General features: G+C 38.9%; 1 protein-coding gene across 4 annotated transcripts in view; it reads left to right on the top strand.

Annotated features, from left to right (window-relative positions):
- Positions 1-573: 573 nt before the first annotated feature.
- Positions 574-25,319, top strand: part of kif20bb (kinesin family member 20Bb) — a 29,561-nt gene continuing 4,815 nt past the window's right edge. Inside the window, exons 1-30 of one of the 4 annotated variants that reach the window (XM_039685336.2) lie at positions 574-680; positions 928-1,040; positions 1,137-1,226; positions 1,479-1,598; positions 1,702-1,840; positions 1,937-2,121; positions 2,236-2,284; positions 2,392-2,589; positions 2,799-2,910; positions 3,031-3,102; positions 3,180-3,329; positions 3,427-3,589; positions 3,701-3,958; positions 4,043-4,179; positions 4,415-4,544; positions 7,466-7,670; positions 7,743-7,804; positions 7,906-8,025; positions 8,297-9,351; positions 10,349-10,487; positions 10,575-10,697; positions 10,786-10,846; positions 10,953-11,075; positions 12,842-12,945; positions 13,034-13,165; positions 15,118-15,291; positions 15,422-15,616; positions 23,396-23,470; positions 23,582-23,720; positions 23,804-23,940. In XM_039685336.2, coding sequence (XP_039541270.2) covers positions 939-1,040; positions 1,137-1,226; positions 1,479-1,598; positions 1,702-1,840; positions 1,937-2,121; positions 2,236-2,284; positions 2,392-2,589; positions 2,799-2,910; positions 3,031-3,102; positions 3,180-3,329; positions 3,427-3,589; positions 3,701-3,958; positions 4,043-4,179; positions 4,415-4,544; positions 7,466-7,670; positions 7,743-7,804; positions 7,906-8,025; positions 8,297-9,351; positions 10,349-10,487; positions 10,575-10,697; positions 10,786-10,846; positions 10,953-11,075; positions 12,842-12,945; positions 13,034-13,165; positions 15,118-15,291; positions 15,422-15,616; positions 23,396-23,470; positions 23,582-23,720; positions 23,804-23,940 — 4,749 coding nt within the window. In that variant the 5' untranslated portion in view covers positions 574-680; positions 928-938. Of the gene's footprint in view, positions 681-927; positions 1,041-1,136; positions 1,227-1,478; positions 1,599-1,701; positions 1,841-1,936; positions 2,122-2,235; positions 2,285-2,391; positions 2,590-2,798; positions 2,911-3,030; positions 3,103-3,179; positions 3,330-3,426; positions 3,590-3,700; positions 3,959-4,042; positions 4,180-4,414; positions 4,545-7,465; positions 7,671-7,742; positions 7,805-7,905; positions 8,026-8,296; positions 9,352-10,348; positions 10,488-10,574; positions 10,698-10,785; positions 10,847-10,952; positions 11,076-12,841; positions 12,946-13,030; positions 13,166-15,117; positions 15,292-15,421; positions 15,617-23,395; positions 23,471-23,581; positions 23,721-23,803; positions 23,941-25,319 lie in introns of all 4 variants that reach the window. The other 3 variants (XM_089121869.1, XM_089121868.1, XM_039685335.2) reach the window with 3 other exon arrangements.

The following is a 25,319-nucleotide window of genomic DNA, read 5'->3' as shown; positions in this document are numbered from 1 at the left end:
TAGCGTGAACCACTATGGAGCTTTGTGGGCTTTGTAGTTCATATGCCATTCTTAAAGTGCATACCGCCACCTACTGCACTCGAGTGTCTAGCATCACATCAGTCAACTATAAACCCTATTAAGTATCTTATTAAGGTACACTCATATTCTGTTCACCAACCAGTGTCTTTAAAAAACTTAAATAATGTCGTCCTGGTGGTTCTTATCCCCTTTCCTTCTCCTTCTGTTCCCAATAACCCCACCAGATTCTATTCTCGCCCTGTCACAGGCTGTAACCTATCATGAAATATCTGGCTTTTCAACGCAAACAATATATATTGCAACATTACATGTTCAAAATTTTCTTTAATCCCACACTTTTCACACTTTTTACTATTCCTTTTTTCCCCAATAAAAACAAGGTGCTATTCAAACCTGAAATAGTATTTCCTCCCGCCTGGTCCTTTCCTTATAATTTTTATTTTATATATTTTGTATTTTATATATATATATATGACATTCCCTTCCTTAGTTGTCAGTTAACCAGAACTACAATAAATTTACTTCCTCTTTTGGAGGCGGAGCTACGTCTGTAGCGAGCTCTCCGAGTCCGATTGGTCCGATTTGAACAGAGAACCGCGACGGCAAGAAAGAAGCATGTTAGCAACGTAAACGGGATAAACAAAAGAAAATAGTATCAAGTAAGTGCAATTAGCGAGAATGAGAACACATAGGTAATATTTTTATATTCTTACATGTCATTCAAAATTGGTTCTTAGTTTAATAGGATAATATTTCAGTTAAGAGCTCAATTTAACTCGTCCAATGGCCGAAACGTCATATTGTTTTAATTTAGCTTGTACCTAGCCACTTAATTATTAGCTTGTATAAGTTAATCAGTATCATATAATAACAAAATGTTTAGCTAAACGTCAAACATTTTGATAGGGTTTTTCAAAATGATGGATTCGTGTTTAAATAACAAGTCTGAGAATGTTGGCTCTATAACGGTTGAAGACCTCCGGAAAGATCTCTTCGCCGAGTTCTCCAAATTATCAAGGGTAACTTTATGTATTATTTTCAGACAGAACTCATATTTAGTTCGTATCCGATTTTAAGGGTGTAATTATCATTTCATTTGGCATATGTTTCCATAGGACTCGGTATTGCTGGAAAAAGAGAATTTGCAGGTCTATCTCCGTGTACGTCCATTCACTACTGCAGAGAGAGCAGACGGAGAATCACAGGTCAGGTGCCTGTACATTTTGACAATATTTTATAATATTTCTGAGAAATTCTGTCACCACAACCTACATGTTCCAATACCCGTATAACCATCTTCAAAAAAAAAAAGTAAGGTTAACGTAAAAGCCTCATTCAATTTTATTGTATTGATCTGGGTTTGGAACAACATGAGGATGAGTAAATGGTGACAGAATTTTAATTCTTTCATGAACCATTGTTCAGTAATTTGTTATAATTGTAATCTGTACAAACAGGAGTGCATTTCAATTGAGCCTCCAGATACTGTGATTCTGAAAGCACCTAGAGCATCTCTGACAGCCAGACACAGTGAGAGATTTGGCCCACAGCTGGTGCAACGATTTCAGTTCTCTCAGGTATGATTGGCCACAGTCTCCTCTAGCATTTTAATTTATTGTATACAGGCTTTAAAAAATGTTAAGTGTTTTCTGATGTAACAATGTTTAATTCATATTTTAGGTGTTCGGTCCAGAAACAACACAAAGACAGATATTTGATGGAACAACTAAAAGCCTCGTGAAAGAAGTCTTGGAGGGGGGGAATTCGTTGATCTTTACATATGGAGTTACCAATGCTGGGAAGACATTTACCTTTCTTGGTAAGGGTTTTGTATGAGATGTTTTTTTTTTTTTATGTATGTTTTGCTGTCTACTAATATATTTAAATGTCTATTTATGCTACCTGTATGTTATAGGCCCTGAGTCAGATGGTGGAATTCTGCCCAGGTCATTGAATGTTATCTTTAACAGCATAGAAGGTAGAATTTATTCTCAAAATAACATCAAGCCTCTCAGATGTGTTGACTTTACAAGACTCACTAAAGAGCAGCAGGATGAGGATGCTACAAATAAGAGAAACCTTCTTCGGCGATTTAAAGATGTAATTATTATTTTTTTTTTTTTACATGAGTTCAACATTTTAACATACCATTTTTTAGTACAGAGAAGTACATTACTCATACTCACATCTTGGCTGTTTCTTGATGTTTATCAGAATGACTCCCAGAAAACTCTGTCCAGCTCTAGTTGTTCATCTTTTGAAAGTAAGCATTTTACATTATTCTATGACTTTCTCCCTGCCTTTGAAACCGTTTTTGAGCATTGTGTCAGTAAATGTGAACTTGCACTTTACATTGATTTCTTCTTCCAGGCTCCACTTCTAGTGACACAAATGGGGACAGTGTCTGTTTGGATGAGACCTCTCATGTCAAATTCTCAGTGTGGGTCTCCTTTTGTGAAATCTACAATGAAAGCATCCATGATCTGCTTGATCTTGTTTCAAATGGGTCTCACAGAAGGAGCGTTTTGCGATTAGCCCAAGATGTTAAAGGCAACGCTTTTGTCAAAGGTAACCAAATTAACTTAAGACAAAAAGTTAGAAACAATAACTATCAGACTAAAAGTTCACTTGTTTGTGTAGCAAATCTACACGTGAATCATTGAAATAATAATTAAATAAATATCTACATTTCAATAATTAAATATAGGTTATTTACCAGGAAATGATCTTTATGGCTGTACATTTTGACATGCATGTTGTCTAAATATTTTTCATAGATCTAAAATGGTTTCAAGTTAACAGTGCAGAAGAAGCATTAAAAGTAATGAAAATTGGAAGAAAAAATCAAAGTTTCTCATCCACCAAGCTCAACAACATCTCAAGCAGAAGGTATTTCATTTTAAACCACTTTAGCGTTATTTTTTTTGTACTCTCGATATTTTTAACTCTCATTATCATGTTATTACGTTTTAAAGTGACCTAAAATTAAATTATACATTTTCTCTATAGCCACAGTATATTTTCCATTCGAATCTTGCGGGTTGAAGATGTGGGTGTTCCTCGAATTCAGGCAATAAGCGAGTAGGTGACCTTAAACACACCACTGTTACTTTGATATAGAATCATTGATTTATTCATTAATTGATTTGTTTTTAAAGATTGTCATTATGTGATTTGGCTGGATCTGAGCGATGTGCAAAGACTCAGAACCGAGGTGACCGCTTAAAAGAAGCTGGAAACATCAACACTTCCTTGTTAACTCTTGGAAAATGCATCAACGCTTTGAGGCTCAACCAAACGCAATCCAAGTGAGACAATGCCCACTTTCTAACCAATTAATTTGTTTCATGGGCTGCATTAGATGGCAATTTCCTTGAACCTGAACTTGTATGTCTTTTCGTGCAGGTTTCATCAGCATGTCCCCTTTAGAGAGAGCAAGCTCACACATTATTTGCAGGGTTTTTTCTGTGGCCGTGGAAAAGCCTGCATGCTCATCAATATAAATCAGAGTGCCTCGATGTACGATGAAACCCTGAACGTCCTCAAGTTCTCAGCGGTGGCTCAGAAGGTCTGCAAGGACCATTAATCTTTTTTACACTGACAGCTTCAGAATGATTAAGGGCATTTTTTGATTCTTTGCTATTTATTTATTTTGAACTTTGACTTTGTTCCCTTTTAGGTAGTGGTCCTCAACCCTAAACCAGCTCCTAGCATTGTGCTCAAGAGATCTGCCAGAGATGTGTCCATGATAATCAATAATGCAGACAAGAAGGATTGGACCAGGAGAAGTTCACTCATGGGCTGGGAGATGAGTCTAGAGGATGTGCAAGAGGATGAAGATGATGAAGATATTGGTGAGGAAGATGTGGAGAGTGGCGATGAGAGCATGGAGGACAACACTGTGCTAGAGACTACGCAAAGTCAAGAACTGTGTGAGGTATTCAAGGTGTCTTTTCAGTTTTCATCAAGCGTGTTAATAGTTTTCATTGTTGTTTTAAACTATATGATATATTTGCCACAGCTTCAGGTAACAATTAAAGAGCTCAAAGAGAAGTTGTCCAAAGAGGAGTCTGAAAAATTAACTATGGAATCTCGTATTCGTGAAGAAGTTACTACAGAGTTTATGGAGCTGTTTTCTAATATGGAAAAAGACTACAAGTAAGTCAAACACTGTTTTACAGATCATAGTGGTGAACTGATGATATTTTCACATACTGTATGTAGCATTCAGATTGAGCTTGCAGAGATTTTTTGGCTGTGTTTATACCATTCTTTTATTTGCATAATTCTTTTAGTGCACTATAACAATGCAGAGAGCACAGCACCGTCAATGGGTGCAATTCATCTTTATTGAAAATGCACTAATTTATGTTGCTATTTTTCAATGTTTCAGTGAACGTCTCCAAAGAGAGAAGGAACTAGTTGAGGAAAGAGCAGAAAGGAGATTGGAGATACTGAAGAATCTGGTGAACAGAACAGTTGAGGAAATGGACGCTGTTAACACTGATGAGAATGCAGCAAAGGTGAGTGCAGATAGTTGTAATAATATAAAAGATTAAGGACAAGTGCCATTAGCATCTACTGCTATAAGCCTTTGTGCATTTTCTGTAGAGCTGCATGATTAATTGTTAAAAGATTGTAATCTCTAGGGCTGTTTTCGACTAAGGATTTTTATAGTCGAATCTGAGTCGTTAGATTTTGCCGTAGTCGACTGATAGTCAAACCTTTTTTTTTAGATAGGTCTAGCAGCTATATTTTTTCCATTTCAAACAAAAGAGATGGACGTATGCACATTAGGCTATTCGTTCTGTGTTGTTTTTTTGCTTTTTTTTTCTAAACAGTTAGGCTATGTTTAGGTAGTATTTTTCATGTTTTTATCACGCAAACATGTTTTTGATGCGGTGGTGAGCTTGTAACTTGTAACTTAATGCTTTAGCCTAAGGGTAGCAGCGGCGCTGCCGAAAATAAAAAGCTGTCACAAAGAACAAATATAGCAAGGAGACATTTTAATTGTTTATTAATAAAGATGAAGTTGACGATGCTGCGCGATCTTCGCATAGTGTATGCGCCAGAGAGAAATGCACAGTTCATTTCATAAGCAGAGAGCATTACGTTTTCTTTCGTTTTTAATCGTTCTATTTACAAGTAGACATTTCAATATAGATATATGTTTCAGGTCTGTGGAGTAGACTATACTTATACGCTGAGTTGCGGTAGCTGTATTTATGAGACGAGCTCCAGTTCACACATCGGTGCCTCCAACGTGCCTCCGTGCCTTGATTATCAGTAGCCTAATTGTCTGCTCTTCCTTCTTATTTATTAAATCCAGACAATTGGATGATGAAACATTAATTAAAATCAAGAAAAAAATTCTAAAAAAACAAAATTCACTTTAAAGAAAGGCTTTGTGTTTTTCTGTTTGAGGTCTGTGAAAGTTTTAAAGCAGTCTTTAAGTGCTGCTTCAGAGCGCTCGTGTCCGTCGGAGAACTGTCACGTCTGTAACATTGTTTTTTCCTCTGTGAACACGAAAAATAATATTTTATGTTTTGTGGAGAGCCAACCCTTCCTCATCTGATTTGAGCAGTGTAATCCACCGAATTACAAAAAATATATTTTGCCTCCTAAAACTTAAAGATTTTTTGTCACGCACGAATCCTTGTCTATTTCAGGCTAAATATAAAACGCATGTATCCCGTATTTTCCGCACTTTAAGGCGCACCGGATTATAAGGCGCATAAGATACTGCAGTCAAACGTTTGACTGGGTTTGCGTTATGAATCCAGATGTGCTGGGAATGTAGCGAGTGCGCGGCGTCTGAGGTGAGGCGTTTATTAATGTGAGCGCACTGGGGCGCGTAACTTGCATTCGCAGCCTGACTCATTAGTATTCAATGTGCCAGGCAACGTTTTTCCAATCTTCTATTGTCCAATTTCGATGAGCTTGTGCAAATTGTAGCCTCAGTTTCCTGTTCTTAGCTGAAAGGAGTGGCACCCGGTGTGGTCTTCTGCTGCTGTAGCCCATCTGCCTCAAAGTTCGACGTACTGTGCGTTCAGATATGGGGACAGGAGATTGTCTTGACCATGTCTACATGCCTAAATGCACTGAGTTGCCACCATGTGATTGGCTGCTTAGAAATTAAGTGTTAACGAGCAGTTGGACAGGTGTACCTAATAAAGTGGCCGGTGAGTGTATATACTCCACAAACATGGAAGACAGTTATAGATGGCTCTTAACTTATAAAACTTTTATATATAGATAAAATATAAAACAGATATATATATATATATATATATATATATATATATATAGTGAAATTTTTGAATGCACAAGGATTCTGACAACAGCCAATGCTCCACACGGAGATCGGATCTCACCATCATCGAGTGCATCTGAAATGATATGAAGAAACAGAAAAATGTATGATTATTATCCATGTTGAAAACAGTTTTTTACATTTTTATTTCAGGATTCTTTGATGAATAGAAAGTTCAAAAGAGCAGAATTGATCTGAAATGGAAAGCTGTTGTAACATTAATCACTACCATTCAAAGGTTTGGGGTCAGTAAGAATTATTTTTTTTATTTTTAAGGGAAAGAAATTAGAAAATACTTTTATTCATCAAGGATGAGTTAAATTGATCAAAAGTTACAATAAAGACATTTATAATGTTAGAAAAGATTATATTTTAAATAAATGCTATGCTTTTGAACTTTTGATCATAGAATTTTGGGGGGGGGGGGGGGGAATGGTACATGACTGTTTTCAACATTGAAAATAATTTATGTTTTTTGAGCATAAAATCAGCATATTGGAATGATTTCTGAAGGATCATGTGCCACTGAAAACTGATGTGTAATCAGCAACAGTAATGATGTTGAAAATTCAGCTTTCAAATTACATTTTAAAATATATTAAAATAGAAAACAGTCATTTTAAATTGTCATAATATTTCACAATATTACTGTTTGCCTTTTTTTTTTTTTCATCAAATAATGCAGCCTCGGTGAGCAGAAGAGACTTCATTTAAAAACATACGCAATCTTACCAATCTAAAACTTGACCGGTAGTATGTATGTATGTATGTATGTATGTATATATATATATATATATATATATACATATATATATATATATATATATATATATATATATATATATATATGTGTGTGTGTGTGTATCACATCAACCAATCAGAAAAACGCTTTGGCCAATACCGATATATCAGTCGACCACTAGTTTATAGCTGTTATTTCTGTTGTTTGCCTCTATCATTAAGTTAATTTAGTATCATTTACTTTATTCCCCACAAATGAAAAGTGGGGAATTCTACGGTATCAAGGCACACATTTCAACACGAGATATATATATATATCTGTTTATGAAAGAAAAGACTAAAAACAGACATTCATTTGAAAACATTATGTTTTCCTTCTCAACATTCTAGGATGCTAAGATTGAGCTTTTGGACAGCCTGATTGAAGTTATGCGAGGTGATCTAGCTAAGATAAAGGGAGATGCAGAAGCAGTACACATGTGCCTGACGAATGTCCCTGAATCACCTGGAACAGTCAGTCGTCTGAGGACACAGCTGGAGGAGATGAAAGAGGAGCTTCTCAAAAGCCAACAACTTCTCAGTCTTAAAACTAAAGGTGTATTAATTTGCCATAAAGGGGAAAGCTCAATATTTGATGACATAAGTCTAATTATGTTTTCTTTTTTAGAGTTTGAAGCAATGTGTGTTCAGGCACAAAAATCAAATGATCAGCTTCTCCAAGCAAATGGGGTAATATGAACTAAAGTTTTCTTTTAAATATCTGAGGTTATTGTAAATGAACAATTTATATGGCTTCTGATGTGTGTTGATATTTTTGTTTGTCTTTTTAGAATTACGAGAACCAGAAAGTGAGATGTCAGGAACTCATGTCAATCTGCCAGGAGAAAGATGACATGGTCTCTGTATTACAGACTGCTTTGGACCAAAATGTGGAGGCAGCCACTAAAGATGTAAATGTATTTTACTCTACCATTATTACACTTCCTTTATTTGAAATCTTTCTAAAGAAATCAATCTTACTGACCCAAAACCTTACCAAGTTTTACAGACATGGTCACTGTAAACTATCAGTGTATTTAAAAGTGTTGTTTGAAAATTCTTAAATTCTCCCGTTGTGTTCTAAGGAAAAGAAAAACTTTCTTTTAACTTTAATCAGGTCATACAGAGTTGTACATTTGAACTGTAATGACCCATGATTTTTCTTTTGTTTTACATATACAGAGGGCCTTAATTAACAACATCAAAGAAGAAATCCTACATTTTAGAAACAACTGCAAGTGTTTGCTGAATGAAGACTCCGACCCTCGAGGGGAAGAAATGACAAGTCAAGAATCTCAACATCTGCAAGAACTGAAAATGAAAGATGACCTGCTGAATGAACTTACACTTGAGAAATGTTCACTTGAAAAAACAGTGTGTGATCTCACTGATAGACTGGCAGAGCTGACGCATGCACATGAAGCCACTGTGGCGATGGAGAGAGCAGAGGTCAACAAAGTCACAAATGAGAACAAGGCTGTTGCCAATGAGTTACATGTACTTCAGCAGTCAGCCAATGAGATGAGCTCAAAGCTCAAAACTCTCCAGATGGAATTGAGCACTCAGACAAATATGGCCAGTGACCTTTCAGAAAAGCTTGACACAGCCAGAGCTCTGATTAAGGAACATCAAGCTGAGTTTTGCTGTCAGTCCAAAACCATTGAATCCTTAATGACAGAGACAGGTAATTTGCATCAGGAACTCAGTGCCTGCCAGCTCTCACGTGACAAAAAAGAAGATGAATGCATGAGGATGGTGGAATTATCTCAGGAGAACAGCAGACAGATCAATGCCTTGGAGCAGGAGGTCAGTCAGACCAAAGCGAACGTGTGCCAGCTGAAAGAGCTCTGCAATCAGCTTAAAAATGAGCGAGATGCCCAGGCACAGGAATATCAGAGCCTACTGAGCCGATATGAAGCTCAAAAGTTGATCATGGCCCAAAAAAGAAGCAACTCTGAGCTGCTGAAAGAGCTAACCACTCTGAAACATCAGAAACTGAGGATGGATGACCAAGAGCAAGACTCCAGAGATGATTGCTGGAAAACTCTGCAGGACAAACTCATGCAAATGCTGAGAAAACTGAACCAACATGAGGATGTTCTGAACGTAGTGAGAGCAATTGTAGAGAATGAGATAACTAAGGCAAGAGATGAGGCCAAGAGAAGATTAGATGCGATGGAGAAAGATCTGTCTCATAAAGATGCAGAACTAGAGACCAAAACTAAAGATCTTTTGAAGTATGTCTTATCCAAACTTTCTGATAACACAAAAAAATAGGTCCTCAATTCTGTTGTTTGATATGCACTAGACCTTGCATGACTACTCTTTCTTTTCAACTATTTACAGTGGTGTGAATAATTTTGGACACCCATGCTAAAGTTGCCTAAAAAGAGGAATAAAAAAATCATCTTTTGGATATTGATCTTAATGCCTTAATTAGAAAAATGAGGAAAACTCCAACCTTTAAGGACACAAATTTTCTTTGTGAATGAATAATGTATCATAAATAAATAAATGTTTTTCCTTAAAATACAGGGTGCATAAGTCAGGGCACCCCTATGTTAAATTCCCATAGAGTCAGGCAGATTTTTATTTTTAAAAGCCAGTTATTTCATGTATCCAGGATAATATGCATCCTGATAAAGTTCCCTTGGCCTTTGGAATTAAAATATCCCCACATCATCACACACCTTCCACCATGCCTTGAGATTGGCATGGTTTTACTTCAGTTAGCCTAATAGCTGGTTTGATTTGCATTGAAAGATGATCTTATGGAAAGTACCCCATGCCAATCTCTAGGTGTGGTGGAAGGTGTGTGATGATGTGGGTCTATTTTACTTCCAAAGGCCAAGGGAACTTTATCAGGATGCATATTATCCTGGATCCATGAAATAACTGGCTTTTAAAAATAAAAATCTTCCTGACTTTATGGGAATTTAACATAGGGGTGCCCTGACTTATGCACCCTGTATTTTAAGGAAAAACATTTATTTATTCATGATACATTATTCATCCACAAATAAAATTTGTGTCCTTAAAGGTTGGAGTTTTTCTCATTTTTCTAATTAAGGCATTAAGATCAACATCCAAAAGATGATTTTTTTATTCCTCTTTTTAGGCAACTTTAGCATGGGTGTCCAAACTTATTCACACCACTGTATTTCTAGCATGGAAATGAGAAAAATGGTTTAAGGGACAACAGGTGGTCTGAATGACCTTTTGGTTTTTTTGCAGGTCGAGAGAACTTGTGACCGATGGACTTAATAAAATCAAGACCATGAGTTGCAATTTGCAGCAGGTGGAGAAGGAGCGATCTGATGTCAGTGATCAGTTATGTAAGGCTAACTTGCAGAAGGAGCAGTTAGAGAAACAGGTTGGTAAAAAACTTTTGTCCATTGCTAGTATGCCTAATGTGATTTTTAATTAGTTTTTTTTAAACAGTGCTTTTTTATTCCCACAGATTTTAATCTTGAGTGAAGAAAACAAAATGTTTCTGCAGAAACTATGTGAAGCGGAGGAGATGAGGGATCAGGCTGGACACAGTTTGAGCTGCACAGAGCAAACTATTGATCCACTGCAAACTGTGAGTGCTGCTCTTTCCATCAGCTTTGTTCAGTTTGTGATGCGATCAGGTCTTAGATGCTGGATTATTCCTCTTCCTTTCATCACAGGTGCAGTCAAACCATGCAATAGAAGAAGGAAACACACTGCCTTTCAAAACAACCTGCCGTGGTAACCTATGTGTCTTTTCATTTAGACCATTTTTTTTCCTCAATACTATTTGGTGTTACAAAATCGGCTTACGTTTTGTCCTTAATAAGATTGATTTTGGTTCCAGATCTTTTGGCAGAGCAGAAACAGATTGAGGAGACATGTGTTAACTCAAATAAAGATTGCACACAGACAGATGAGGGGGAATTGCTGGAGGCCAGGCTGAATGAGATTGAATCCATAACTGAAGGTGACTGAGTCTGTTCTAATTGTAATCCCTATAAATCTCTTCTAGTCAACACACTGAGAAGTCAGTAAGATTCAGTGTAGGTATTTCAAAATACTGTTAATAACAGAAAAGTTTTTCTTCAGTATTTGCAGGATTCATTTGTAATTATAAAAATAAAATCTGTTAAAATTAAAAAGTCAATATTGCTGATTAAATAATATTAAGTATTGACAGTATTCCTCTTTAGTTATAATATTAGAATATTTACTTTTGACTTTTTCTCATCACAGAAACCTGAAAATAATTGTGTCAAATAATTCTTAAGCAGTACAAATTGATAATGAAAAGAATAATAGTAAGAAATGTTTATTTAGCTCTAAATCAGCATATTAGAATGATTTTAAATCATGGATTGGAATTGGTATTGAGAATTGTAAAAATTCCCTGGTTTTGGTATCTTGTACTGAAATTCTGGTTAAATGGTAACACTACTTCAGTTACATTTTAACAACGTCTCATCTGTAACTGTGATACAGTCTGAATCATCATCACACTGGCCCTCATTTATCAAAAGTTGCGTGCACCAAATTTCCAGCGTACACCCAAAACCATGGTGAGATTTATCAATATGGATGTTGGTGTACGGCAAGCTCAAATCCTACGCCAGCTCAGGAGGTGGTATGCAAAAAAAAACAATTCCTCAAACAACACCACAAAATGCAAACTAAAAGATGTTATATATTATGACCCACTGTAAAAAACAACAACAGAGTAATTATAAACTTCAGTGTTTATTTTTGTGCAAAATGGAGTTTAATTTGTGTGACTTTACCAAAGCATTTGATTTGTAGGCATATGTATTCCTTCAGTTGCGAGCCTGTGGGCTTTGCCTGACATTTCAGGGTCAGGCCCGGCAGGTGCGCACGGACTTGGTTCAGTAATGAAAGGCTTTCAATGACCAAAAACTATTTCAGACTGACAAAATCGTCTCTTCTCAACCGTCTTCAGATGGTTCAAAACGCAGCAGCCCGTCTCCTTACAAATGTCCATAAACATACTCATATCACCCCCGTCCTCTGTTCACTTCATTGGCTCCCGGTACGTTTTAGGGTGGAGTATAAGGTCCTCATGTTTGTTTTTAAGGCCATTAATGGTCTGGCCCCGGCATACCTCTCTGAGCTGCTCACTGTATACCAACCTGCCAGAACCCTCCGCTCCTCTCAGAGCACCTCTTTGATTATCCCCAAGTGTAGATGCAAAAAGTTTGGAGGCCGATCTTTTGCCATCCAGGGTCCTACTTTATGGAATGCCTTACCTGTTACCCTTCGTAACATTGCTGTGTTTAGTGTTTTTAAATCACAATTGAAAACATTTCTTTTCAGGAAGGCTTTTAACACGTAATCATTTGTTTTGTTTTTAGTGGTTGTGTTAGTTATTTTGTTAACTGCTTTGATTAGCTTTATCTTGCAATTTTTATATACTGTTATCTTTTTATGTATTTTATGGAAAGCGCTTTGTGCACCTTTCTGGGTGTTATAATGGCGCTATATAAATAAAGATTGAATTGAATTGAATTGAAAAAAATAATATAAATGACATTCTTCTGCCGGGGTTCCTGCGGATCCTTAAAAAGCCTTACAACAGAAATGAATCAACACTGAACTGACTCAAGCTGAACAAAGGCATTTTTTTAGAGCTGCTGTACAGACGAAAATAACTGTTTTCAGAATGCTTATTAATTATTATTTATTTAAACAACACCACAAACATCTCTTTGTCCTTCTCAGATCATGCTAAACTGCAGGAAATGTATCAGAAACCAAGTGTGTGTCTCTCTCATAAACCCCAGCAAGAGGAACGGAGAGCCTGCAGACCTGCAGAAAGCACAAAGGTAAGAACCTGGAAGTCTTTAATCTCTCTGAATTTTCCACAACTGGGTTTTCCCAGCACTAGAAAGATTTCTTTTGATGTTTCAGCAGCTTAATGAGGAGCAGGATGATGATAAGCAGGGAAAGGGGCAGGATGGAGCAGCCATGGGGGAAGAGGAGAGAGCAGCCCAGGCAACAAGGCAACTAGAAAGCGACCAACAGGACAGGCTGCAGCTGGAGCTGGTAATAGGATCAGCATTTCCATTTCTCTCACCCTTCTTCGTTATTTTCTTTTTTTTGCAGGCTTGAGGGCAGGATTTAGCTCAGAATAGTAATTTATTTACACTGCAGGTTTCTGAGTTAATATCACTTCTGTGATTTGAGTGACCTGCCAACAGGAGGTATGACAAGACTCTAGCAGGACAGTAATGGTACAGCAGGAAAAATGGAATGTGCAGAACTTTTTTTTTTTTTTTTTTTTCAATTTCTTAAACAACTAATTCACTAATCAGTCTTACCTAAACCCTGTATAAATAAACGGGGGACAGGGTCATCTGATGAAATTAAGTTGTGTACTTGTCACTTGTGTTCAATTTTTTATTTTATTTTTTGCAGTGGATAGGAATGCAGAGGTCTTGAGTGTGTTTTTAAAAAAATGTTAGGCTATTTTAAACTGTATTTTAAGCTATATTTAAAAACAGGAAAATATATTATAAAAGCCCAGTGATGTTCATCTCAATGTGTATTGCTGTAGGGGCAGTACTTTAAATAGCATAACTTCTTCAAGGGCATATTACTGTGCAATACTTGCAATTACTGTGTGTGTGTGTGTGTGTATATATATATATATATATATGTATATATATATATATATATATATATATATATGAAGAGTTCAGATGCAAAAGCCTCTAAATGCCATTAAAAAAATTTTCTTCTTTAATGATGATTTTTATCAAACTTGTATATTTAAGTTCAGTAATTTCATTTAAATAACAATTAATAGGTAATTATCATTGCCATTTAAGTGAAATCACTGAACTTAAATATACAAGCTTGATAAAAATTATCATTCTAGAAGAAAATTTCAAATGGCACTTAGAGGCTTTTGCATCTGAACTCTTCATATATATATATATATATATATATATATATATATAGGAAAAAATCTAGATAAACTACTCAATTCAGCTAGTTGTTTGATTGGTTCATATCTTAAAAAGATATTGCATTCTAAATTAGTACTGTATGCCAAAGTTTGTATGTTCTTAATATCCAGGTGATTTGATCCCATAACACAAAATTATAAATGGAAATTTTAAGAAAACAAATCTAATCATTTAAATGATGTAAATTTTTAATACGTGGGTCGTTATGACTGACGTTCTCAACTACTCTCTATATTAGGCTACTTTCTCCCGACCCACAACATTTATGTTTCGTCCCACTCCCTTCCGCAAAAAGAGTTTTTTTTCTGTACCTTCAAATACTTTCAATTTAGCCTACGTGTCGCCTCCATACACATCAGAATAAATGCTCCTTATAAATGATTTGTTATTAAGGCATTAACACACAAACCATTGTTATAACATTTAAAGCAAGCAGCTCCTGTGTGCATGGTTTGGCATGACTGTGCACGATCTCACACATCTGTTATTATCAATGAATCTTTCATAATATACACTTTGTTTGTTATAATTAGAGGATTTGCCAGCATACAGAATTCAGCACTGAACAAAAAGTCTGTTTTGAGCGATGAGGGAAGTCTATTGTAAATGCTTCTGATTGGCAGAGTGCATTACCACCCACGTTCCCTCTAATGGCGTATACAAAAAAAATCACAATAATTGAGAATTTTTTTTTTCACAAGTCATTTCAAGTCCGAGTCAAGTCTAAAGTCACAAGTCTAAAGTCAAGTCAAGTCTTTTCAGAGATCTAGTCAAGTCTCAAGTCCAGAAAATTGCGACTCGAGTCAAGTCATATGACCTATTGACCTAAGCCTAATAATTTCAAAATGACTAAATACTGCCTCATTGATCATTCTGACCAGTATAACAGCCTATCGCTAGCTAAGATGTGTGATTTTTAGAATACTTTAAAATACTTTATATCAGCAACAATGTTTTGTGGTAGTGTTCTAGTATAATATTAAAACATATTTTTCTCTTCCTCACTTCTCTGCATACTGATTACAGGAAATGTTAAAGCTTCAGCTGGCTGAAAAGCAAGATACCATTGTAAAATTACAAAGGGAAAAGGGGGATTTTGCTGCTACTTTTAAATCTGGTTCCCAGAAAATTGACAGACCCAAACAGACTTCAAACGTGAAGACAAAGAATGAAGGCGATTCATTTAGTCCAACACAAGAGGTCAGTAGATTGATATTAATGCAAAATGCATGCAGCTGAAAATAATTATTTACGCATGCAAAGATGGAAATAGTTCTGGTCTGTATGAAAATTGGTTACTGTGCATAATATGTGTTGGTATAACTCAAAGCAGGTTGCAGTACTAGACTCCTCTGTCCTTTCCACAAAGAGTCTCAGAGATGAACGCTTCCCGAAGCCTGAGCTAGAAATCAGCTATACACCTCTTAAACCTGACCGAATGAATGTCAGGAAACCGGGAGAAGAAGAGTCTGTCACAATCAAACTCCGACGTACAGCCAGAAAGAGAAAGAGCCCAGACGTGCAGGTATACAGATACCATTTCTAAACCCTTTGTTGTGATTTCCTAAACAATTCATGTTTGACGGTTCAGGAATACTTGGAAATGTCAGGAAATTTCAAGACATTTTAACATTTGATATTTCTATAGTGTGTGTGTGTGTGTGTGTATATATATATATATATATAATTTTTTTTTTAATTTATGCTCAGTTCTATTTCTTAAGATAAAATGTACCTTTTTGTTACCTTTTGGTCTCTAGGTCTCTATAAAATGATTTTCATCACATAAAAATGTCATGAAAAAAATCATGGAGATTCACTGGTTAGACCCTTTAACTAGTCTTGCAATCATTTCCTAATTGTATATTAATGTATTTTTCATAAAGCATAGAATTTAAACCTATTCATTGATTTACATTTTTATAATGATTTATCATTATAATAATTTCCATAGTTAATTTCCATAGATTTAGTAATTTAATGATGATTCAATCCAACGTTTCACAATAAAAATAATCCAAATGAGTTTACTTTTGTTAAAGAGACAGATCTGTAAATAAATTAGCTGTGAAGGAGGATATTTGTGTTGCTGCTACTGTTATGATAAACTGAAGGTTCCCTTTCAAGGCGGTCACTTCGACATTACGTCATACTGACGTATATGGGAACTACCCCTTTCTCCATTTCCACTGAAATCTTATAGGCTAACGCCAGCTGGAGACAGCTGGCCAATTGACGCAAACATGCAAATGCTGACCGGTCCACGGGCAGTATAAATAGCATGGGCGCGCCAATTGCGTCAGAATCTCTTTCTTCACGCTAGAAGTCTTATTGAAGTCATCGTGGAAGTTGCAATAGAGGTTACTCACCACGTTTCCTCCCCGCATCCGATGGCTGCTACATGCCAGATGTGCGGGTCCTTGACTCGCTCTACCCTGCAAGGAATCTACAGAAGCCGCACTCGCGGAACGACAGGTGTGCTGATCTTCCAATGCGCGCCTCAGCAGGGATGAGGCCCACTGCCGCCAGCTGGCCGCTGGTGGGCCCTTTCCCGCCCAAAGTCGAGTGGACGTCGCTTTCTCGACGCGATAGGCTTCGTCGAAAAGGGATCCTAGCACGGACTCTGTGTTCGGTATCTCAGCCCGCCAATCGGCCCCGAACCCGAATGAACCGGTTCCTCACCGTTGATCAGAGGGCGGGACCGGGAATGTGGCGACTCGGGCCACGGAGAGCGCCACACCAGACAGTGGGTCCTTCCCTGGCTGCCTCTCGGCACCTGCTCAGGCCTTAAGTGCTGGATTCTGAAATTAACCATGTATTCACAGCTGTTGTCGCTATGCCACGGACGCTGTGTCTATGTGCACGCTGATATGTGCTATATTAACGGTAACGCCAGTGCACCTGGCCAATCTGTTAATCACGATTCACAGTTGTTGTCGCGACGCCACTGACGCTGTGTTTATGTGCACGTTGATATGTCTTGTACTACTGTTGTGCCCTTAAATATTGCCCCATTTTCCTCAGGCCATTCTCTTCCAATGTATTCACAGCTGTTGTCGCTACGCCACTGACAGTGTTTAGGTGCACGCTATGTGCTTATTAACAGTAACTTAGTGCTACTGGCCATTCTGTTTATCCTATGTGTTAATCACGATTCACAGTTGTTGTCGCTACGCCACTGAAGCTGTGTTATGTGCACACTGTTAGGTGGTAATATTACTAACAGTGCAGTTGAGCGGCCGCGCCGTCCTCGAGCCCCGTCCCCGGGTGCCTCGAGCGGAGCGAGTCCCGTGTCTTTCCCCCATCAGGGCGGTTCCATTCTGATTAATCACGTATTCACAGCTGTTGTCGCTACGCCACTGACACTGTGTTTACTCGCAATGCGCACGGATATGTGCTGTGATTTGTGCCATTATATAGTGCCCTGTTCCTTCAGTGCATATGGCTTTTCTATTACTAACGTTACGTGTTCACAGCTGTTGTGCGATGTATTGATAACGCTGTTATTATGTGCACGCTTCACACTGATGTGTTAACATGATTCATGCCGCTAAAATTGCCCTGTATCTTCAGTGCAACTGGCTTCTGTTCACGGTTGTGCTATGCACTGACGCTGTGTTATTACACTGTTATGTGTGTTATGATGTGCCACGATATTGCTCTGTACCTTCAGTGCAACTGGCCAGTCTGATTACTATGTATTCACAGTTGTTGCGTTGCCGCTGTTATGTGCACTCTTATGTGTGTTCTTTGCCACGATATTGCCCTGTGCCTTCAGTGCAGTTGGCTATTCTGATTACTACATTTTCACAGTTGTTGTGTTGCAACGGGCGCTGTGTTACGTAAGCACTTCACACTGTTATGTGTAGGATTTATGCCAGTATTCTTGCCCTGTATACTTCAGTGCAAATGGCTATTCTAATTACGAAGCAGTGTGTATTCATAGTTGTTGTGCCATGCAACTACGCCGTGTTATGTATTCACTACACTTGGTATGTGTTGAATTTGCCATTGTATATTGCCCTGCTCCTTCAGTGCAAATGGCTATTGTATTTCTACATATTCACAGTTGTGGCGCGATGCAACTACGTTTTTACAAGCTACACTGTTACATGTAATGATTTATGCCTTATATATTGCCCTGTGCCCTTCAGTGCAAATGGCTATTCTATTACTACACTGTGCATATTCACAGTTGTCGTGTGATACAACGGGCGCCGTGTTTATGTACACTCTACACTCTGTGGTGTTATGATTATGCCGCTGTACACTGCCCTGTGTCGTTTAGTGCAAATGGCTATTGTATCAATATATATTCACAGTCGTTGCGCGATGCGACTACGTTTTTACAAGCTACACTGTAACACACTGTTACATGTAATGATTTATGCCATTATATATTGCCCTGTGCCCTTCAGTGCAAATGGCTATTCTATTACTACACTGTGCATATTCACAGTTGTCGTGTGATGCAACCGGTGTCCTGTTGATACCCACTCTACACACTGTGGTGTTATGATGTGCTAATGGCTATTCTGATTATGTGCACAGTTGTGCGTCACAACTGACGCGGGGTACATGCTAACTCACTGATGTGTTATGGTTACGCCGTTAATTTTGCCCTGTATCCTCAGTGCAACCGGCTATTCTGATGTAGCTACTATGTATTCACAGTCGATGTCGCTATGCCTCTGACGCAGTGTTTTTGTGCACACTAATGTCACTATGCTATCGCGTTGCCCTGTATCCTTCAGTGCTCCATGGCTATACTATCCAACTGTGCCTAGTCACAGTTTTTTCGCTACGGCGACTTGCGCTGTTTGCGCGCACACTAAAGCGTAATGCTGTTATGTTGCCAACGTAACTGACCACAGTGAACACATGGCCGAGTGGTAGCACTTTCGGTTAGAACATATAATGACATGGGTTCGAAGCCCGATTAAAATGATGTTGTTCTGCACATATTCATGCAGTTTCAGTCGCTTCGGTGGCCCGCACTGAATTTTTCCCACGGATGTTTAAGTGTACACACTGTTGGGTTATGCTGTTATGTTCTCTTCCTCAGTGCAACTACCAGCTACCCTCTAACTGCATATTCAGTTTTGTTGCTATGGCGAGTACACTGCACGTACAAGGACGTGTTTTTTGCTATTCTTGCTCTGTCCCTTCAGTGCAAAACTAGCTATTCTATCTAACCATGCATTCCACAGTTCTGGATGTATGTACGTGACGGAGGTTTTATGCTGTTTGCTGCCTTGTTCCTCAGTGCAGCTTGCCATCCTTTTTACTTGCATCTTAGTTCTGTCTACACAGTTCTGTCGCTACAGCGACTTACGCTGCATATACAAATGCAAGGATGTGACACTTATGTTATGCTTTCTGTTGCCCTGTATCTTCAGTGCAACTAGTTATTCCAGTCAACTGTGCATTACACAGTCTCCGATAGGTGGCTGCGATGTAATATCTACACGTGGATGTATTCATGAACAGCGGTGTTGCCCAGTGTCCTTTAGTGCCTATACTGAGCTATCTGCGTTCAATGAGGGAGCTACGGCTACCGATGCTGTTACGTGCATGTGCTACGCTGTTATGTTGCCTCCAGTGCAACTGGCTATTCTACTTTGAATAGACTGACCCTATTCTATTTCTGACTGCGTATATTCACAGTTGTTGTTGCTATGGCCAATGACACTGTGTTTATGTACACTCAGTATGTGTTGATTGCACTTCTTACATTGGCTTGGAACATCGCTATGTCCTACAAGGAAGTGTCAGTTTCTCGTAACCCGCTTGCTGGAATGGAAGAGGGCAAGTGTGGAGGTGGCAAACACATAAGACGCCTGCTGGTGATCAGACCGTCGTGAGTTCCACTCAGAGTCTCTCTGGGTGGGTATATATAATCCAGATTGCGCCGTGCCGCGGTGGAGCTCTGGAAGTACTAGACCTTCAGGATAAAACAGGCTGGTTTTCTGGAAGTGCACCCCAGAGCAGGGTGCAGCTTTCCTGGGCTTGAGACCAGCGCACATGCCGGATTGGGCGATGGTGGTGTCAATATGAAAACTTTAAAACTTATCACCCCCGGTTCACGGACTTGTGAGTTATGGGGGGCCTACGACAATCCCCCTCGGGAAGATTCTGTTCTACAGACGATTGGCACTCCTGCCCTCAGCTGTGGAACCTTCGTATGTGTCTGCTGCTGAGTCCATAGTTGAGCAAGACACTTCACACTAACAAGTGCTCAGACGAAGCTCTCCCTGAGATGGCCTTACCACCGGCTCTCGCCCAGCGAGCACTTGGAATCCTACGCTCATTCTAGTGACTGATGTCGCATCGTCTTGGACCTGGTGACTGCAGCGTCAATCTCCGTTCGATATCTAGCTACGTTCCGAAGTTGCTTACACCGTTCAGAGCACAGGTGGATCTCTGCCCGCATTATCAGCTGAGCTGTTAGCCTCGCATATGCCGATGCTCAGAGTGATGTTGGCCCTGTAGAGATTTGTGATCTGTAGGGCAGCAGGCTGACAAACCGCTGTTTGTGTGCTTGGTGGATGGTTCTAGGGACGTGCTTTTTTATACAGAGACTCTTCTCTGATTTCAACGCTTTGTTTGCTTAATACCTTCGGGATTAGGTTGCTGGCTGTCTTCTCGGAACTCGTTCAGGGTTCAAGTTTGTTGATCCGCCTATAGCGTTGTGGGTTCAGTGAGTTATTTTGAACTCATGGAACTGTTACCATCAACTGTGCAGTAGTCTTTTGCAGGGTTACCTTTGCTGCTAACTCTGTGTGTGGCTACTTGGTTATGCAGCTGTCACCGCTATGCTGTTGTCACTGTATTAACTCTTTGCTTTAGTGCTTATGGTGTTGTGCTGCCCTGTCAAGTGCAGCCTTCGCTTCTTTGCATTGGATGTGCAACTTGGTATGTAGGAGCAGACGTTGGTCTAGTTCGCCTATCCGTTGAGTAGGGTTGGGAATCGTGAGATATATAAAGGAAATAAAAAAATTCTGCATTCTCTATAATAATTTAGACCTCTCCTTTATTGTATCTCCAACAGTGAAGAATACCCTCTCAGAAGGAGTAGAATATGCTTTAACACACATATGTGTGTAGAACAGATTATTTTTTAAAACGGTTTGAATGATTGATTAATTAAGACTTTACTTATTTCATTACTGGATAAATCGGCGCTCTAGCAGTTAATAAACAGAACTGCATGCGTCTTGCGGAAGAACATTGTTGCCGGAGCTACTTCTCTCTGTTTATGTCCATGACGAGTCACGCAGGCATTGGGCTACTCCGCAGCAGCTGCGATCCGCCGGCCAGTCTAAACAAGAAGTCCGAGTATTAACGCTTATTACAGGCTTTACGTAGTGATTCAAGATAAGACAAAAACACGGTTTGAAAAAAAAAAAACATGATGCACTCGCTCATTGTATATATTTTGTAAATTCTGAACAAAAAAAATATACGGACTGCATCTGTTTTGACCACTACCGTCAATGTTTACTCAAACTATAATCTCACTAATTCTGTAACGGAAATCATTTGAATATGTGAAACAAATAAATATAGAGACTGTGATTGTAAAGCAATTTCATATCGACAACTGCTCTCTCTCTCTCAGCGCAAACAGATTTGAATGTAGGCTAGAGAGTGACTCGGCGGTCGGCGCGCGCAGCGTGCCTGTGTCTGTGTGTGACAAATGCAGCGCGTGTGAGAGCAAATCGCAACTTCAGTGGTGAAGTTTTTGTCATTTAGGAATAAGACGGCGTCTTCTACTCCCAGCACTTCGCCCACATGATGATATCGCATCGGCATCAGAACCGTTTTCGGAACCGAAACTTAGGAATTTTGCACGGTTCCGGTATTATTTCAAAAACACTCGGTTCCCAACCCTACCGTTGAGTGCTCCAAGCGGCGTGGCTGGCTTAGAACTGTTGTTTCCTGGGGAGTGTAGCTTGACCCTGTCAGGGCTTATCTTCACTGCGCTCACGGCGGGATTCTATACAGTTCCCATATACGTCAGTATGACGTAATGTCGAAGTGACCGCCTTGAAAGGGAACGTCTCCGGTTACTATCGTAACCTCGGTTCCCTGAGAGGTGGGAACGAGACATTACGTCAACCGCCGTGCTCACCGTTTGATCAGCTGTGCTAGCGTTCAGTCGTGATTCTGACGCAATTGGCGCGCCCATGCTATTTATACTGCCCGTGGACCGGTCAGCATTTGCATGTTTGCGTCAATTTGCCAGCTGTCTCCAGCTGGCGTTAGCCTATAAGATTTCAGTGGAAATGGAGAAAGGGGTAGCTCCCATATACGTCAGTATGACGTAATGTCTCGTTCCCACCTCTCAGGGAACCGAGGTTACGATAGTAACCGGAGACGTTCCAGTCTATTTAGAGACTGGATATCTGGATATTAGATATCACATCCTTTTCAAGTTTAATGGCTTTAATAGCATTGTTAAAATTGTCGGATCGGAATTTGTTGCACGTTTATACACAAAAATCCGCACAAGATCTGATTTTTTTTTTTTTTTTGCCTCCGATCTGAGACACTTCCAAATGAGGTTTTAAATCAGATACACATCAGATATTTGGACATGATCTGACCTGATCTGACCATGATCTGACAAGCACATGTAAATATTCAAGAGTTGGTTTTTAACCTCTGCCCCGTGAGTTTTATAAATATAACAGCTCTATTAGGCTATTCACTAGCGCTCTCTCTCTCTCTCTCTCTCTCTCTCTCTCTCTCTCTCTCTCTCTCTCTCTCGTTAATTAGTTGTAATACATTTTTTATCTTACAGTGCCACTTTATCACTTCAGAATTCCATATCTAACAACCTGTAGATAAAACAACAAATTAAATGTACTGTTATTTTCCTGTATATATCCATTCTGTCACTTTTTGCGCTGCAAAACATCCATGATAGCTTTTATCTTGTCCATGTGGGCAAATAATCATGGCCACAACATGAGTTTTAGAAATAATTTTAACCAAAACCAGAGGGTCTACCATGTGCACAGTAAAGTGATTACTGACAATCATTTTGGACAGGAATTAATGTAAAAACAGATATCGGACGGATACCAGTCGTGTGCTCGTGTCTAAAGTGAATGTAAACGGTCGGTCCAAAAAATCAGATATGGTTAAAAGATCGGATCTGTGCATTAAGACTTGTAGTGTAAACACAGCCTATGAATCAAATTGAATTAATCACGTATGCAAACACATTAACTTTAACTTCTTTACATGTAATGCAACACAAAGTCATAACTTGTATTGTATACGTTTGTTGTTCTAGAACTCGGTAGAGTCAGAAAATCGGAAAAACCGACGGCTAAAGGTTAAAAACTGGGATGACATGCAGTCTGTTGAGGTGATTTATTTATTTATTTATTTATTTATATTTTTTTATCTTTCTATTAATACGGTTTACCTGTGACATCTTACATCTGTCTTGTGTAATATTTTTTTTGCTCCTTACCAGACTCCCACTGTGCAAGGAAAAAAGGTGAGTCAATTAAAGCAGAAAGACTCTCCTGCCAGCCTGAAAGGTAAAAAGGATGGAGCCCTCCAAAAGATTGGTGACTTCATCCAGAGCTCTCCAACCCTCTTTGGAAGCAAAGGTCAGCTCTGGCTCTTAATTTTACACGCAGTCAATGGTATTGATTGGAGCTCTCTGCCAACAAACCTTTAACTTCCTCCTCAGCCAAGAAGATCATGAGCATGGTGAATGTTAAGTCTCCTGAACTGCCAAATGCTTCTGAAAACAACAAACCCAAGAGATCCAAACGAAAGCTCTTCAAGACTCAGGTTTCCTCTCCGCTGGACATCCTCACTCATCCTGTAAGTAATGTTTCTTTTCTGTCATGGACACAGTAAATGAAATGCATGTAGTCATGAATGAGAAGCATGCCTTATGTTCGCAGTAATGTAGTAATATTATGTCAACTATGTAACATCTGATTTAAGCCCCCAAGAGACAAAAAAGTTTGATAGTCGATTGTTTTAAAGATTTCCAGTGTTAAAGGGTTGGTTCACCCAAAATGAAAATGATGTCATCACTCATCCTTATGTCGTTCCAAGCCCGTAAGACCTCTGTTCATCTTCGGAACACAGTTTAAAGATTCTCTGAGCGATCCTGGGTGGTGACGTTCGGAATATTTTCAAACAAATCGGAGGCTAGCTAGACCCTCCCTCCTCCGCATCTCATCTCCTCCCCCTCCCTTCCGTCCTTCCTGAAATAATTGTGAAAGTGCATTTCTAGCTAATTATATCCTTGTGTGGGTTTGGCGAACACAATTTAGAAGAAAAAAACAATTTAACGTTACCCACCTGTCCAGCCAAAACAGAGCAACCTGAATGTCGGACTGGAAGCCCTTCTGCCGCCGGAGTTCTCGCCATCGTTCAAAAGATTTGCTACCGATGTAAATTCGGAACTTCGCACGTTCTTTATCCGACTCCTTCTTCTTTTTAATTTGTTCCTCAGAACAACGTCTCTTTGGTCGTGTTTCGGCCATTTTTCAAACTTCCCTCTTATGCTTCTCTCTCCTTCACACACACACCCCCTTCATGTGCACGTGCACTAACCCTTCTAAATACTTCTTGCCAGTGATTGGCTGGAACACTGTTTGTTAGGTTTCGTGGTCCGGGTGAGACATGATTGTTTTTATTGCCGTTTTTGGAGCCTGTGGTGTCTACAGAGGCCGCGTTTTTTACAGTGTGTTTAGGGGACAGGCAGCTAGCCGATAGTGAGGAGACGTTTGATGTATGTGACAAAAAATGTTTTGGCCCCACATCGCTTAGAGAACCTTTAAGATATTTTATATTGAACCACTAGATACACGTCAGCAGCATCACTGAACACGGATTGACAACAGAACCGGAAGACAATAGAATGCTGAATAAAGTCGTCGTTTTTGTTATTTTTGGACCAAAATTAGGGATGCAAATTATCGATTAATTCATTAATCATTAATTGATTGACCTTATCGATCGATTAACTGATAAGCGGCTATTTTCCTGAGAATGTACATTTCTCACTGTATCAATAGTGTCTTCAACATAAAAAGCAACATATTGCTTATATACTGAATAAAAATGATGCATGTTACATTGCTCAAATTATGTTTTATTGTAACAGTTGGGATATGGTACAGAATGGCATTTATGTAGTTTAACAAAATAAATTATCCACAGAAAATTTAAATACATAAAAAAAATTT

This window comes from Pimephales promelas, chromosome 17 (assembly GCF_988280905.1).
Source record: "Pimephales promelas chromosome 17, fPimPro1.hap1.1, whole genome shotgun sequence".
Taxonomy (NCBI): domain Eukaryota; kingdom Metazoa; phylum Chordata; class Actinopteri; order Cypriniformes; family Leuciscidae; genus Pimephales; species Pimephales promelas.
The sequence above is the reverse complement of the archived record's forward strand: the minus strand, read 5'-3'. Positions and strand labels throughout refer to the sequence as shown.